This window comes from Harpegnathos saltator, unplaced genomic scaffold (genome assembly GCF_003227715.2).
Source record: "Harpegnathos saltator strain DR-91 unplaced genomic scaffold, Hsal_v8.6 scaffold384, whole genome shotgun sequence".
In the NCBI taxonomy this organism is placed as follows: Eukaryota; Metazoa; Arthropoda; class Insecta; order Hymenoptera; family Formicidae; genus Harpegnathos; species Harpegnathos saltator.
In genome coordinates, this window is record NW_020230188.1 from 1,579,447 (window position 1) to 1,591,558 (window position 12,112).

Here is a 12,112-nt window from a genome sequence, read left to right on the forward strand (position 1 = left end):
GGTTACGGTTAAAGCAACACCATTCGTGGAAACTGCATGACTTGCGCCGGCGATTGCAAATGTACCGCGAGCCGTGCGTTAAAATGAATATATTCTCTCATTTTGAGGAATTTTCAAATTGCATTCTTTTCCGCATCTCGTCGTCAACTTCCAATCGTTCCTTCCTACCAATTAATCCCGCAAAATTTTCGAAAATTTCCACTGTTTCGTATCCATTGTTACAAGTCTCAAGTGAACAATAAAGATACACGATCACACAGATGGAGGCTTGTCAATCTACATGTAAATATGAACCGGAAAGTTTATCGCTGCTTTTTTCTCTCTTGCATTAAATCGAGGGGAGGATCTTTAACGAGTCCTCGTCGAAATCGCGCTGGGGTCGCGACGCAGCGGAGATAGAAACGGACGTCCGGTAGGCACGAACAAAAATGCAACGGCTCGGTCGGTCCAGGACGCGCCGGCCGGAGACATGCAAATTCGCAAATAATTAGGCTGGGTGATATGAAGCGTGTGTTAACGACTCCGGGCTGCGGAGGGTTGGATGCGCACTTGGGTCTTTGTTTGAGACCGCGATCGCATTCTTGCGTAACGTAATTGATGGCTCTCGCTTCTACGAGAGCATCCTCAACCCCCCCCCCCCCGTAGTGTATAGCTATTACGCGCGCATCTTCGTGAAACGTGCGACTGAAATAACCGTGCGTTTTGCATCCAGGATGCAAGGCGCACGGTAATTTTCGCGAGCGAATTCACGCGACTCGAGAAACTTCCTATCGATCGTCCTTTGATTGAATCGCGCACTGGCAGTGCGCGCGCGCGCGCGCGTGTGCGCTTCGTTTAAATACGGCAAACAAGAAATGCGGTTATCCATTTGAGGCAAACCTCGTGTCAACGTATGGCTTTGTATCACTGCCGCGTGCAGGCCGGCAAACATGCCACGGGAACGCGTTTGCCAATGCATTGGCAAACTTTAAAATGCTGCGCAAAGAAACTCAGCGCGGCGCGCTGTCACTTAGGCCACTCGGCGAGAATCGCGAGCGAAACACCGGCGAGATTTCAGCCCCGTTTCAGCCCATACGAAAAAACCTGATCATTCCTTTTCCTCCCTTTGAGCATTGCGCTCGACGTGAAGGATGTAAAACAAGCGTTTTGCAATGCAATACACGCGATCTCTCGCGTCATGCCACGCCGCTACAACGTGTCGTACGCATTCGTCGATACGATCATGGGGGAATTTAATTAGCATCCTAAGCAAATCCGATATGGAGCGTTACGCAAGGCTGCATCGCGGAATACCTTCGATGTAACGCGATAACGACGCGAGGGAGGCGCGCGAGATACGTTACCCACCCCCGCCCCCTTTCTTTTTTCTATTTCTTTTCGCAACGCGAGCATAACGGGCGTCCGATACTCCCCGCGTGCCGATCTTGTGTACATTTGGCTCTCGCTTCCCTTACTTACACACGCCCGTTGCAAGCTCGTATCGGGGATCGAATTTCGTTTTCCCCGCGTCGAGTTATCAACGCGGAGCGCCGCGCCGCGCCGCGCCGCCGGAGTTATCGGCACGCCGAAAACGACAGCGACGAGCGGCAAAACGGCGGAGACATTACGTGTGCTCGGCATGTCGGCGAGGCCTCCTATCCTGCTGCTATCTACGCCGCCGGGCGGATTGAGCATATTGTACAAATTGAATGCGAGGAATTATCTGGCGGGCGGCGAGAGGAGGAGATATGTATCATCGCGCACTTAAGCGCCGACCCCCAAACGTAACAAAGTGACACGGTTCTTATCGTGTTATGGACCGAGAAAAGGGCGAGAACGAAGAAGGACCGAGAGGGTGGCGCGGTGACAGTGGCGGGGGCGGCAGGGGGAGGAGAGGGCTACGTTGTACAAGAGTGCGCGCGGCTCTAGACGAAGGGAGCGAAGAGAGAGAGAGAGAGAGAGAGAGAGAGAGAGGGAGAGAGAGAGAGAGAGGGTGAAGCGAGCGAGTAGTAAGTGAGAGAGAAAGAGAGAGAGGGTGGAGGGGGGGGGAGAAAAGGATGGAGTGCCGCAGAGGGGTGTATAACTGGCTCCCTTGTCGTCGCTCCATGCCCTACCTCGCAGCTATGCGTCTCGCGTACAATAGCCGTGCCCGTCATGTTTCATGGCGCGCACAATGATACTCCGCGCGCGCACTAACACCGGCGCGCGCGACGACGCGCGGCAGCGCCCAAGTGCCGCGGAGCGCGCGAGCCGTAATACCGCTCCGGTACTCCGCTATATCTCGAGATAATGCGCGCGGGTGCCGGCGGGCGAGAGGGTAGAAGCAAGGCACGCGGCTCGTTTTCTCTTCGTACGTGTGTGTGTGTGTGTGTGTGCATGCGTGCCTACGTGCGTGTGTGGATAGGTGGGTGGGTGGGTGGGTGGATGGGTGGATGTGCTGCGCGCACGCGGCACCCAAGTGCCTCTCCTCAAGACCGATCGACGATAGCAGCACACTCGTCCGTGGATCGCCCGCGGACTCCTCCACCAGCCGCTCTTCTAATTGAGCTAATCGCCGGCGAACGAGCTATCTCGTCGGTCGGCTATTCCGCCCGTTCTCGAGATCTATCATTAACACGTTCGCTCACCGCCATCCATCCGGGAAATCCGCCGTTCGACCGCCCACCGTGTATTTCTTTTAATGTAATAATGCAAAACAGGAGAATGCAGGAAAATTACAATTGCTGCCGCACATTGTCGCACATTGTCGGTCTCTCATGAGAACCGGTGCGTCATACATGACGCGCAGCGTCGCGCTGCCGCAAACTCGATGGCCGCCGACGATGACCGGCTGCGATCGTGAGATAAAAAACGTTGATTCAAGAGAAACCGCGTGATTTTGCCTAACCCCGAGATTTCATCCCGATCGATATCCGGCGCTGAAAGTCGCCGGAATCCGATGGGGTCACTTCGACATCGATACCTTGCCTTGGCCCCCCGCGGGGGGTGAATTCACAGCTCGCACCGTTCGATCCCGGACGGGCGACAGGACGCTTCCCGCGTTTGCGGGGAAAGGTACGCTCGGCCGACGGCCGAGCTGGATAGGGGGGTGGCCCAACGACTACGGCGACGGGGGTGGCTGATGCGGAAAAGCGGCGGTGGCGGGCCCCTCCGCGAGCGCTTTAACCCCCAGCGTGCAACGCGCGCGCGGCCACTCGAGAGTGATCGCGCGTTAAATGCGCCGTCGGGCGTACGCGGTCGCGTGTCGTGCGCGTGCCCTCTTATCGGGGGGAAGGGGTGCCTACTCTCGAAACGACGTACGCAGCGGACACCTAGGAAAGAGCGGCTGAGGGCACGCGGCCCCCGCGTGCGTGCGTGCGTGCGTGCGTGCGTGCGTGCGTACGTGCGTGCGAGCTGCGGAACGGCGCGCCGTGCACACACCGGCGGTTCTACTACTTCCTCGGCTGTCGCCGGCCTCTCTCTCTCTCTCTTTCTCCTTCTGTATTTCTTCCTCCCGCTCTCTCTCTCTCTCTCTCTCTCTCGACGGCGATATAACGGTAGCGTGAATCACGGTTATAAACAGTAAATGACTCCTGTCGATGTAGCTGCACACCACTCGGCCACTTTCAGTCTCCGACGATCGCGACCGCTGATTTTCTCCTCATCGCCGACGTCGCGACTAGTTTTTTCCGCGATCCGCGTGTCCTCGTGCGGATCTCCTGGTGGACACACGTGACTCGCTTCGTCGAGGTTCGAACAGTCGAGACGTGGAATGTCGTGATTTCTCACTGACTTGCTTATAAGATATGATTAATCAGGCGTTTGACAAATTATTCGGATTTATAATTTACAAAGGATAGGACGACTGATGAAACCGGACGAAGGATATACGAAGGCTTCGCTTTGTCGCACCTTTGATAATTCAATCGCCACTTGAGCTTTTCCGCGCAATTAGCGAAAGTGAACGCGGCAGATGACGTGTTAAACATCCCTATTTCTTCGAGCACCCTTCGCGGCTTCGTCCGTGATAACCATGATGAGTTATCCGGGAGAAACTCGTTCGTGACTCGTGTTTCTCTCCCGAATATAAAATCGCAAGTGGAGTTATGTATTACATGCCGGACGCGAGCAGCGGAGAGCAGAACGCGCAGCGCGCGTTTGCATGCGACTCTGCAAAGTTTCTTCGTCATCGGCGTAATAACGCTGATAAATAGCTAATTAATTAAGACAGCCTCATGTTTTCGCGGAATGGAGCAGATTTTATGCAAATACCGCGCGCGACGCCGCGCCGCCGCGACGCGGCGCGCGCGGGAGGTATAATTGCAACGAGATGTAAATTCCGTTAATAATAACGAGATTATCGCGGCGGTTCCGTATAACGCGAAATCGCCCCGACACGAGGTGTAATTATTATAATTTGGCAATGGAATTTGCGTGTGCGCCGTTGAATAGCGGGCATTGACAGCCGGCAGCTGCGCGTTCATCGATTATTCAACGGCACCGGGCGCCGAAATATAATCATATTTCGCGGCACAAAACTGCACGCGCAAACGTCTCGCGAAAATGACGATTCGCACACACGTCGGCGTCGGGCTCGCAATTTCGTTACGTCGCGCGGCGCGGCACGGCAACGAATTGTCGTGTTGAGTTGTGTGCGGATAAACGCATTCCCATGTGTCGTGTATATTTGTCGATTCCCCGGAGAATATTATACTTCGAATGACGATATCTGCCGTATCGGTTGTTTCATGCGCGCAACGCGACGCGCCGGATTAAACATTAAAAATGCGCTCATCCTGATTAAGGACAATAAATTGAATAAGCAAGCTCCGTGTTGGCTCGAGTCTTCCTCGTCTCTCGTCGTTACCGATGCGATATCGTCTTGGTGCGACGTGAGAAACAGAGAAAGAGAGAGAGAGCGGGGGGGAGGAGGAGGAGAGCGAGAGAAAGACAGAGAGAGAGAGAGAGAGAGAGAGAGAGAGAGAGAGAGAGAGAGAGAGAGAGAGAGAGAGAGAGAGAGAGAGAGAGAGTGAGAGAGGGAGTGAGGGTGAAGGAGGGAACGATCCTCGCGAGAGCGCGCGTGACGCGTTACCGCAGAGGGTTTGTCCCGGAAGGGAACCGGTGGCACATCGTTACCGGGGCAAACTACTACGTCGTCGACAAGCGCCGGTCGGTAAGTGCAGGAGGTCCGGTACGTCGTCTGTGCCCGCGCACTCCCGGTCGGTCTGCTGCCCGGCGACTTGTCCGATCGCAAGCACCCCCGCCGTCGCCACCACCATCCCCGGAAGTCTGGCCGGCGGCGGCGGGGTACCGCAGCGGCTACCGCCGCCGTCGCCTCCGCTCCCGCCATACAGCCGCGGACATACGCAGGCGCGCTTCCGCCCTTTCGTTCGCGGGGGTGTCGATCTACCCTCGGCAAGCCCGGCCCTCGAGCTTCGACACGGAGCCAACCCCCGCGACCGACCTCTGCGCCCTTCGTGGGCGGGAACCTCGTCCGCCACCCTCTGGCGTGCGCGTCTGTCCGTCTACCCCCGCTGGTGGACGTCGCCGCGACGTCCGTCTCTCGTCGTGGCGCGCGCGAGGAGCCGGCAGTGTCGCTCGGAGCGGATCGGCAAGATGATCGGCGCCCTTATCGGCGCGCAGTCTACGTACAATACGCTTGTGCAGACAGCAAGAACGACGACGACGACGGCGACGGTGACGACGACGGCGACGAGGACGACGACGACGACGGCGACGACGACGGCGACGGCGACGACGACGAGGACGACGACGACGACGACGACGACGACGGCGACGACGACGACGACGACGGCAACGACGATTGTTACCATCATCATCATCAACTGCATCAGCATCGTCATCAGCGAGACGGTGGTGTCACGCGCCGTTCTCCACTTGTTTCTACTCCTCCCCCTCCCCCTCGCAGCCGTCTGCCGAGGCTGAGGCGTTGCTCGCCACGTTGTTTGCTGATATGACCACGTCTCTCAGCACGTCGTTGTCGCGCCTCGTGCCGTCGCAGCAGCTGATTCGAAAGCCGTCGACGGTGCCGCGATAAGAAGGGGCCGCTGGCTGCCTGGCCGCGAAAGACCACGCGCGTAGGTGAAGCCAGAAGCAGCGAGAATCGGCCGTCGCGGCGCGGTGCTGGTGGACCGCACCGCGCGATGCTGGACCTCAAGAGCAGCGGTACCACCGCGGCGGAGCTACCACGCACCACGGCGTTCACCAATCTATCGATGCTGTTCGCCGGTACGTTCCACGCCGGACGTCGTACGGACGAGTGTCTGTGCCCGCTGTGCTTCGTCGATCTTCCTCTTACCCGGATCTGTGCCGCGCGGCAAGGGCTCTCGGCTGCCGTATGGCTGCCTGCGTATATCGCAGTGTCCGCCGATGATGACGCGCGCTCTTCGCCGATCGTCAATCGCGCTTTCGCCTGTCCGCGAGCTCGCGGACAAGTGAACGCGCGACGAGGAACGCGCGAGCTGTGTGCTCGCTGAGACCATCCTCCGAGTCTCCGAGTCAGACTCGCGTTTGTCCCTCGCGTTGGTCTCTCGATTGTCTCGTCGGAGGCTCCGAAGAAATTACGCTGCTCAGAGAGAAGCGCTGTTAATTGCACTGATTATTTCTGACGGAGGCAGACGAGGCGAGTCTGATGGATCGGCCCTCGAATGCGGGAGGTCTTCGAGTCTCGGTGAGCGCTCGCGCGTCTCGCGATGATCGATGGCACACGCGTGTTCATTCGCGGTAAACCCGGCTGTTGAGACTCCACACGCAGGATGTACGCGAGAAGCGGCGTAAATGTCGGTAGCGACGCGCCGAGTCGGCGGAAGTGATCGTCAGTGACCACGTGGATCTCGTGGATGTGGTAGGGAAAGGCAAACGTCGAGACTGTTTGTCTCGAGACAGCCATCAACGGAAGTGTGTTTGCGCGTTAGGAACCCCGTAAGGGTGGCTCTCCGACCCGCGCGCACGACGTTACGAGCTTCCGTATCGAGCCCATCTTGCCGAAAATCTCGGAGTTCAGTTTCTTCCCTTCGCCCGTTCCTCTCGTATTCGCTTCGACCTCGCACTGCGACTCGTGCTTCTCATGAAAGTGTCAAGCAAGAGCCACGGCTTACGAGTGGCTGAAAAATATGCATTTTCACTCGCACCGTCACGCCATCAACATGCTGTCACACTTGTAAATAATCACCTTGACCATTCAGATGTGACGTCGATATGACAGGAATCGAAGCGATTGAAAACTGCCGGACACTCACTCCACTATTTGTTAACATTGCTGTACAATGTATCGCTGCGCACGCTAAGTATTTCAGTTCACTTGAAGTGACGTCACAATTGTACAGCCAAGGCGTTTGCGTACAGCCGCGCGTCGCGTCTGAGCGGTCCGTCGGAACTCTCGCACCCTTCGAAGCTCCTCCAGCTCGCCGAGGGCGGTAATGTCTCCCGGGGAACTTCTCGCGAGGATTTTCCGCGCGTAGTAGAGTTCGGGGGTCTCGAGGCGTTTCACGAAAAAGTCGCGAAAAATCCGGCGCGCATTAGCACGAGCGAGCGAGCGAGCGAGCGATCGGCGGCGCGCCCACCCTTCGGCACTTGAGCAACGTGAAATCCGAGGCTCCATTAATGGACTCCGGTCTCCAGATCAAATGAAGGGGGCAGTAAAGACGAAAGATCGTGAGGCACGGAACGAGTCGTGCGCTCGCCGTCGTGCGAGGCCGTTGTTTGCCCGGAAAGTCGGAGTTTCTGTCGCGCGACGCGACGCGACGCGACACGACGCGACGCGACGCGACGCGACGTGCGTATGTACACACGAGGGTCGACCCTCGTGCCAATAACTGCCAAATGAAAATATATCTGTTCGCAAACACACCACCGCCACCGACGGACGCTCGTCCGACGACTCGTCGCGGCTCTCTCCGCGAGCGGGAGACGCTCGCATTCTTCGCCCACGGCGAATAATAACATCGCGAAATCTTCGCGCACGTGTTGCGAATCGTCCGCATAACTTCGTTCGCCAACGCTCCGTCTCGCGCGATCAGCGACCGAACACACTTGTCTGTGAGAAGAAAAGAACCGGCTGGAGCACAGTTTGGCCAGTCCAAGGCCCGCCGCATTATTTTTCGCGAGCCCTCGGTTTCGGCTGATTTTCGCGCCGACCACATCGGTGAAAACTATTGAATTGCTGCGTGTAGTCAGTAGAATCAAAATTATCTGGCGAATCGCAAGTAATATGCCGGGCCGGGGGTTGGTCTGAAAAAAAGAGGAGCCAGAATCGAAATGGCGTCAGAATCGGCGCGTCTCTTCCCACTCTTTTACCGAACACACACACATACACACACACACATACACACGCAGCATTTTATGCCACACGAAAAAATCGGGGAGTTACGATCAGAGTTACGGCGCGGCGAGCGAAACGTTTGCGATTTTGATAAGGGCGTAAGGGAGCGAAGTCGGAACGGCCACGAATATGCCAGCCGGCGAATACAGATATCTTACGGGGACATATTTCAAGGACGATAAATGCACTTCGCGACGAGCGAGCGCAGCGCGGTTCACCGTCGCGCGCGCGACGCGTTTTTCGCGTCTCCCGCGCGAGTCACTCTCGTGCGGGAACAGCGAGCGTCGTTAAAGTGAACCGTAAAGATCTCGCGGAGCGGAGGAACCGCGTTTTTCCAGCGTCATTCGGCCGCCGTGACTTACGCGAGCGGCCAGCACGGAGGCACTTTCGTCCCGCGCGATCAGATATACTTTATGGCTGCTCGCGATTCCTCGAACCGATTAACCGGTAATTGCGGACAATATACGCCCCGCTCCGCCGACGTGACCTCAAAATGTGTAATCGCAATTGGTATACGCCGCCGCAGTTGGATCACGAAGTACCGGTTCGCGAGTGCGGATCGATAAACCGTAGATTTATAACGCGCGTCACGGCTTCGCGTTTGTTTTTCTTCTCTCTTTTTCTGCGCTGCCTTTCCCCACCTGCCCTGCCGTCCTTTTTTTTAAGAAAACACCCCCGTCACTGCGGGATGAAGGAAGGACGGACGGCCGAATAACGGCTCTTTCTCTTTTTTAGATGCCGGCAGCTCGTACAAGGGAGGCTGGAGCCACGCCACGTCGCCGGCACCTGGTCAGGGTGAGTCTCCTGCGAAATTCATGGTCTAATCATACGAGGATGTTAGCACTTTAGCGCTACAACGGTAGGAGTAATAGTGGGTGAAGAGTAAAGGTCATTTTACAATACGTGTCGTAAGTTGTAAGCCGTAAGAACTGACCAGTTATAGCCGATTATTTTTGTAATAATCGACTTTTGTAATAATCGCCAATTCTTACGGCTTACAACTTACGACACATATTATAGAATGACCTTTAAGGGCGAGGGTTCACGCAGGAAGAAGGCGAAAACCTCGTGCGTTACTTACTTTCCGACCACGTTTCGACTGACGAAAGCTCGCACGGCAAGAGCCGGCGTCGAGCAGCCGCGTTTTACGCGCGGTGGGGAGATCACTTCCAAAAATTCCGCGACCCGCTTCCCCGGGTTACTTACGGCTTCTTCCGTCTCTCCTCGCTCGCGGAGACTCTCTCCGCGCGAGAAGAGGGCTTTTCTTTCTTCTCGCTCTCGGTTCGCTAGACGCTACATATACTCGCTAAAGGGTGGGTCGAGGCGCCGTTGGGTGCAAGTTCACGCGTCGCGACACCCCGGCTTGTTCTCCCGAGGCTTTGTGCGTGCAGCAATCGCGTATAGAAAGAAAGAGAGAGAGAGAGAGAGAGAGAGAGAGAGAGAGAGGGAGAGAGAGAGAGAGAGAGAAGTGAGCGTGGGCGTTGGTGTAGGTGTAGGTGGCGTCCCGGCGCTTTGTGGCGCGTTGAACCGCGGCCCCTTTGTCGTCGCTCGCGTAGAGCGGACGAGAGAGGCAAGAGGAGAGAGAAAGAGAGAGAGAGAGAGAGAGAGAGAGAGAGAGAGAGAGAGAGAGAGAGGGAGAGAGAGAGAGAGAGAGAGAAAGAGAAAGCGAGAGAGAGAAAGCGAGAGAGAGGGAGAGAGACAGTGAGAAAGAGAGAGAGTAAGCGAGAGAGAAGTAGAGAGAGAGAGAGAGAGAGAGAGAGAGAGAGAGAGAGAGAGCAAGCCCCGGGGGCTATGTGGAGACGCCTGGCCGCACGGTGGTAGCGCCGAAGAACAGACCCCACCCTGTGTGGACGCCAACCACCGGTGCTGGCACAATCATCCCGCGAAGATCACAGAGCCCTGCCCGCAGGCATCTTTGTTATAAACGGCTCTTGGCCATTCGTTGTCGCGTCGGCGGTCGGTGTCACGCGGTCGCGGCGATGCGTGAGTTCGAGATCACCTCCGCGAGAGAGGGTGTAAAGGTCTCTTCCCATCCCCCTTGGACGCTCCGTCGGACGCGCGTTGGCGCCATCAGCAGCACGTCCACCTTGCCCGCGAATGCGGAATTGCATTCAGCTTTCGCAGCCTGCCGTGTCGCACCTTAGTGCCGGGCTTTAAGCGTGACCCAGTTCGCGCGCGCGAAATGGCATACGCCACGTGTACGTCGCGGTAATTCGCGTACAGCGAACGTTCGGGCGAATCGCAGAAGCGGTTGAATTCCAGAAGAGAGGCACAACTCAGGCTCCTTGAAGCCTGATCTGTAATATGCTCCTTGCTCTCCCCTTTATCTCTCGTCTTCACTTGAACCTTAAGGGCCGGTTGCTCCAACTTGTTGGTAAGTTAACTGATAGTTAAATCATATGTGTCTGTCTTTGTCTGAATTGAAGAGAAAACAACAAAGGCAAAACATATGATTTGACTATCTTGTTAACTTACCAAGAAGTTGGAATAAACTATACGTCTACAAGCCAGAAGAAGGTAAAGAACAACAGGAGACAGAGAGCACATTGTAAATCAGGCTTAATCAGGATTGTTACCACCTTAGACTTTTCGTTTCTTCACGCAACAGTATTGAGCGGCCTTTATTTGTTTATGTGGACATAGAATGAAATATTATCGCTGCACACACGACATGACTGTCGCGAGAATCGCTGCTTCACACGCGGCACACGACACTTGTTGTAGTGTGCGTGACATATCTGCATTATTTGCGGCGACTCTTCCAGCTCGGTCTCTCGTCCCTTCTTTCTTCGCTTTGAAGAATGGTAATTTTCGGCGGCGAGATGGCCTTTGATCCCGTGCGCATTTTGCCGAAATCTCGCGTCGCCTGGAAGTTAAATGCTCCCGGGTCAACGTGCTTCCGCGACGTGTGCGCACACCACGAGTCGCTTGATCACGAGAGCGCGAGAGCTCCGGGGCATTTTCGAATGGCGCGACACTTCAGCAGCGTCCTCTGATCTTGACAGGCGCGGGGTTGCCTTTGACTCGGTTTACGCTTTGCGCCGTGATGCGAAAGGGTGTGACATCGTCGTGTCACAGCGAGGTTCATGAAATTACGTGACGTGACGCGTGTTGACCCGAGGGTACTTTGCGGTGTCTTCCAGACCGCATGAAATTGAAATTACAAGCTCGTCTCTCTCGCAGAGCAGCCTCGCGGAGCGAGACTCGATCTCGCAGATTCGGCCTGCATCCCGTCTGTATTTTCGTTCGGTTGATTCGCGCGCGTGCAAAGGATCTTAATCCCGAGAAATTCTCGGGCGAACTCGCGATATACTCGGGGGTGTACTCTGCTCTCTTTTGGGGCTGCAAATGATACCCGTATACAGTACGTATACAGTACGGAGAAGTGCCGCTGTCGATAGATTTTGGGCCAACAACGCCGTGATTGGAGTAAACCCAAACGTTGTTTCGATAACTCGTGCGTTACGATATTTTTCAATTCGATCACTCGTGCTTGCGATTGCACGGAGAAATTCAAAATCAGAAAAAGTGTCTTCTGATTGCAACGGTGTTTTTGCAAGTAAGGTGGTTGAAGAAGATGTCGAGAATAACCGTAATCCGCAATAGGGCTAACAGCCCATTTTTTCCCTTGCAACGAATCAAAATCTTCGCGAGATCGTTCTCTTGATTCTCGTCAATCACGAAACGCGTTTTAATCTCATCACCGTCGGCATATCGCACATACCGTACGTTGAAGAATAAAAGCTCCGCTTTTCCAGCCGCAATTTCACGTGCGACTAGCGACGTACTCGCGCGACAGAGAGAGGGCGACGA

The 12,112-nt window shown here is 55.7% G+C and overlaps 1 protein-coding gene across 6 annotated transcripts in view; it reads left to right on the forward strand.

Annotated features, from left to right (window-relative positions):
• Ets65A (DNA-binding protein D-ETS-3) overlaps positions 1–12,112 on the forward strand; it is a 42,979-nt gene that overhangs the window by 17,792 nt on the left and 13,075 nt on the right. For 5 of the 6 annotated variants that reach the window (XM_025300815.1, XM_025300814.1, XM_025300818.1 and 2 more), the window contains one exon: positions 9,035–9,094. In XM_025300815.1, coding sequence (XP_025156600.1) covers positions 9,035–9,094 — 60 coding nt within the window. Of the gene's footprint in view, positions 1–5,755; positions 6,208–9,034; positions 9,095–12,112 lie in introns of those variants that run through there. The other variant, XM_025300817.1, reaches the window with a different exon arrangement.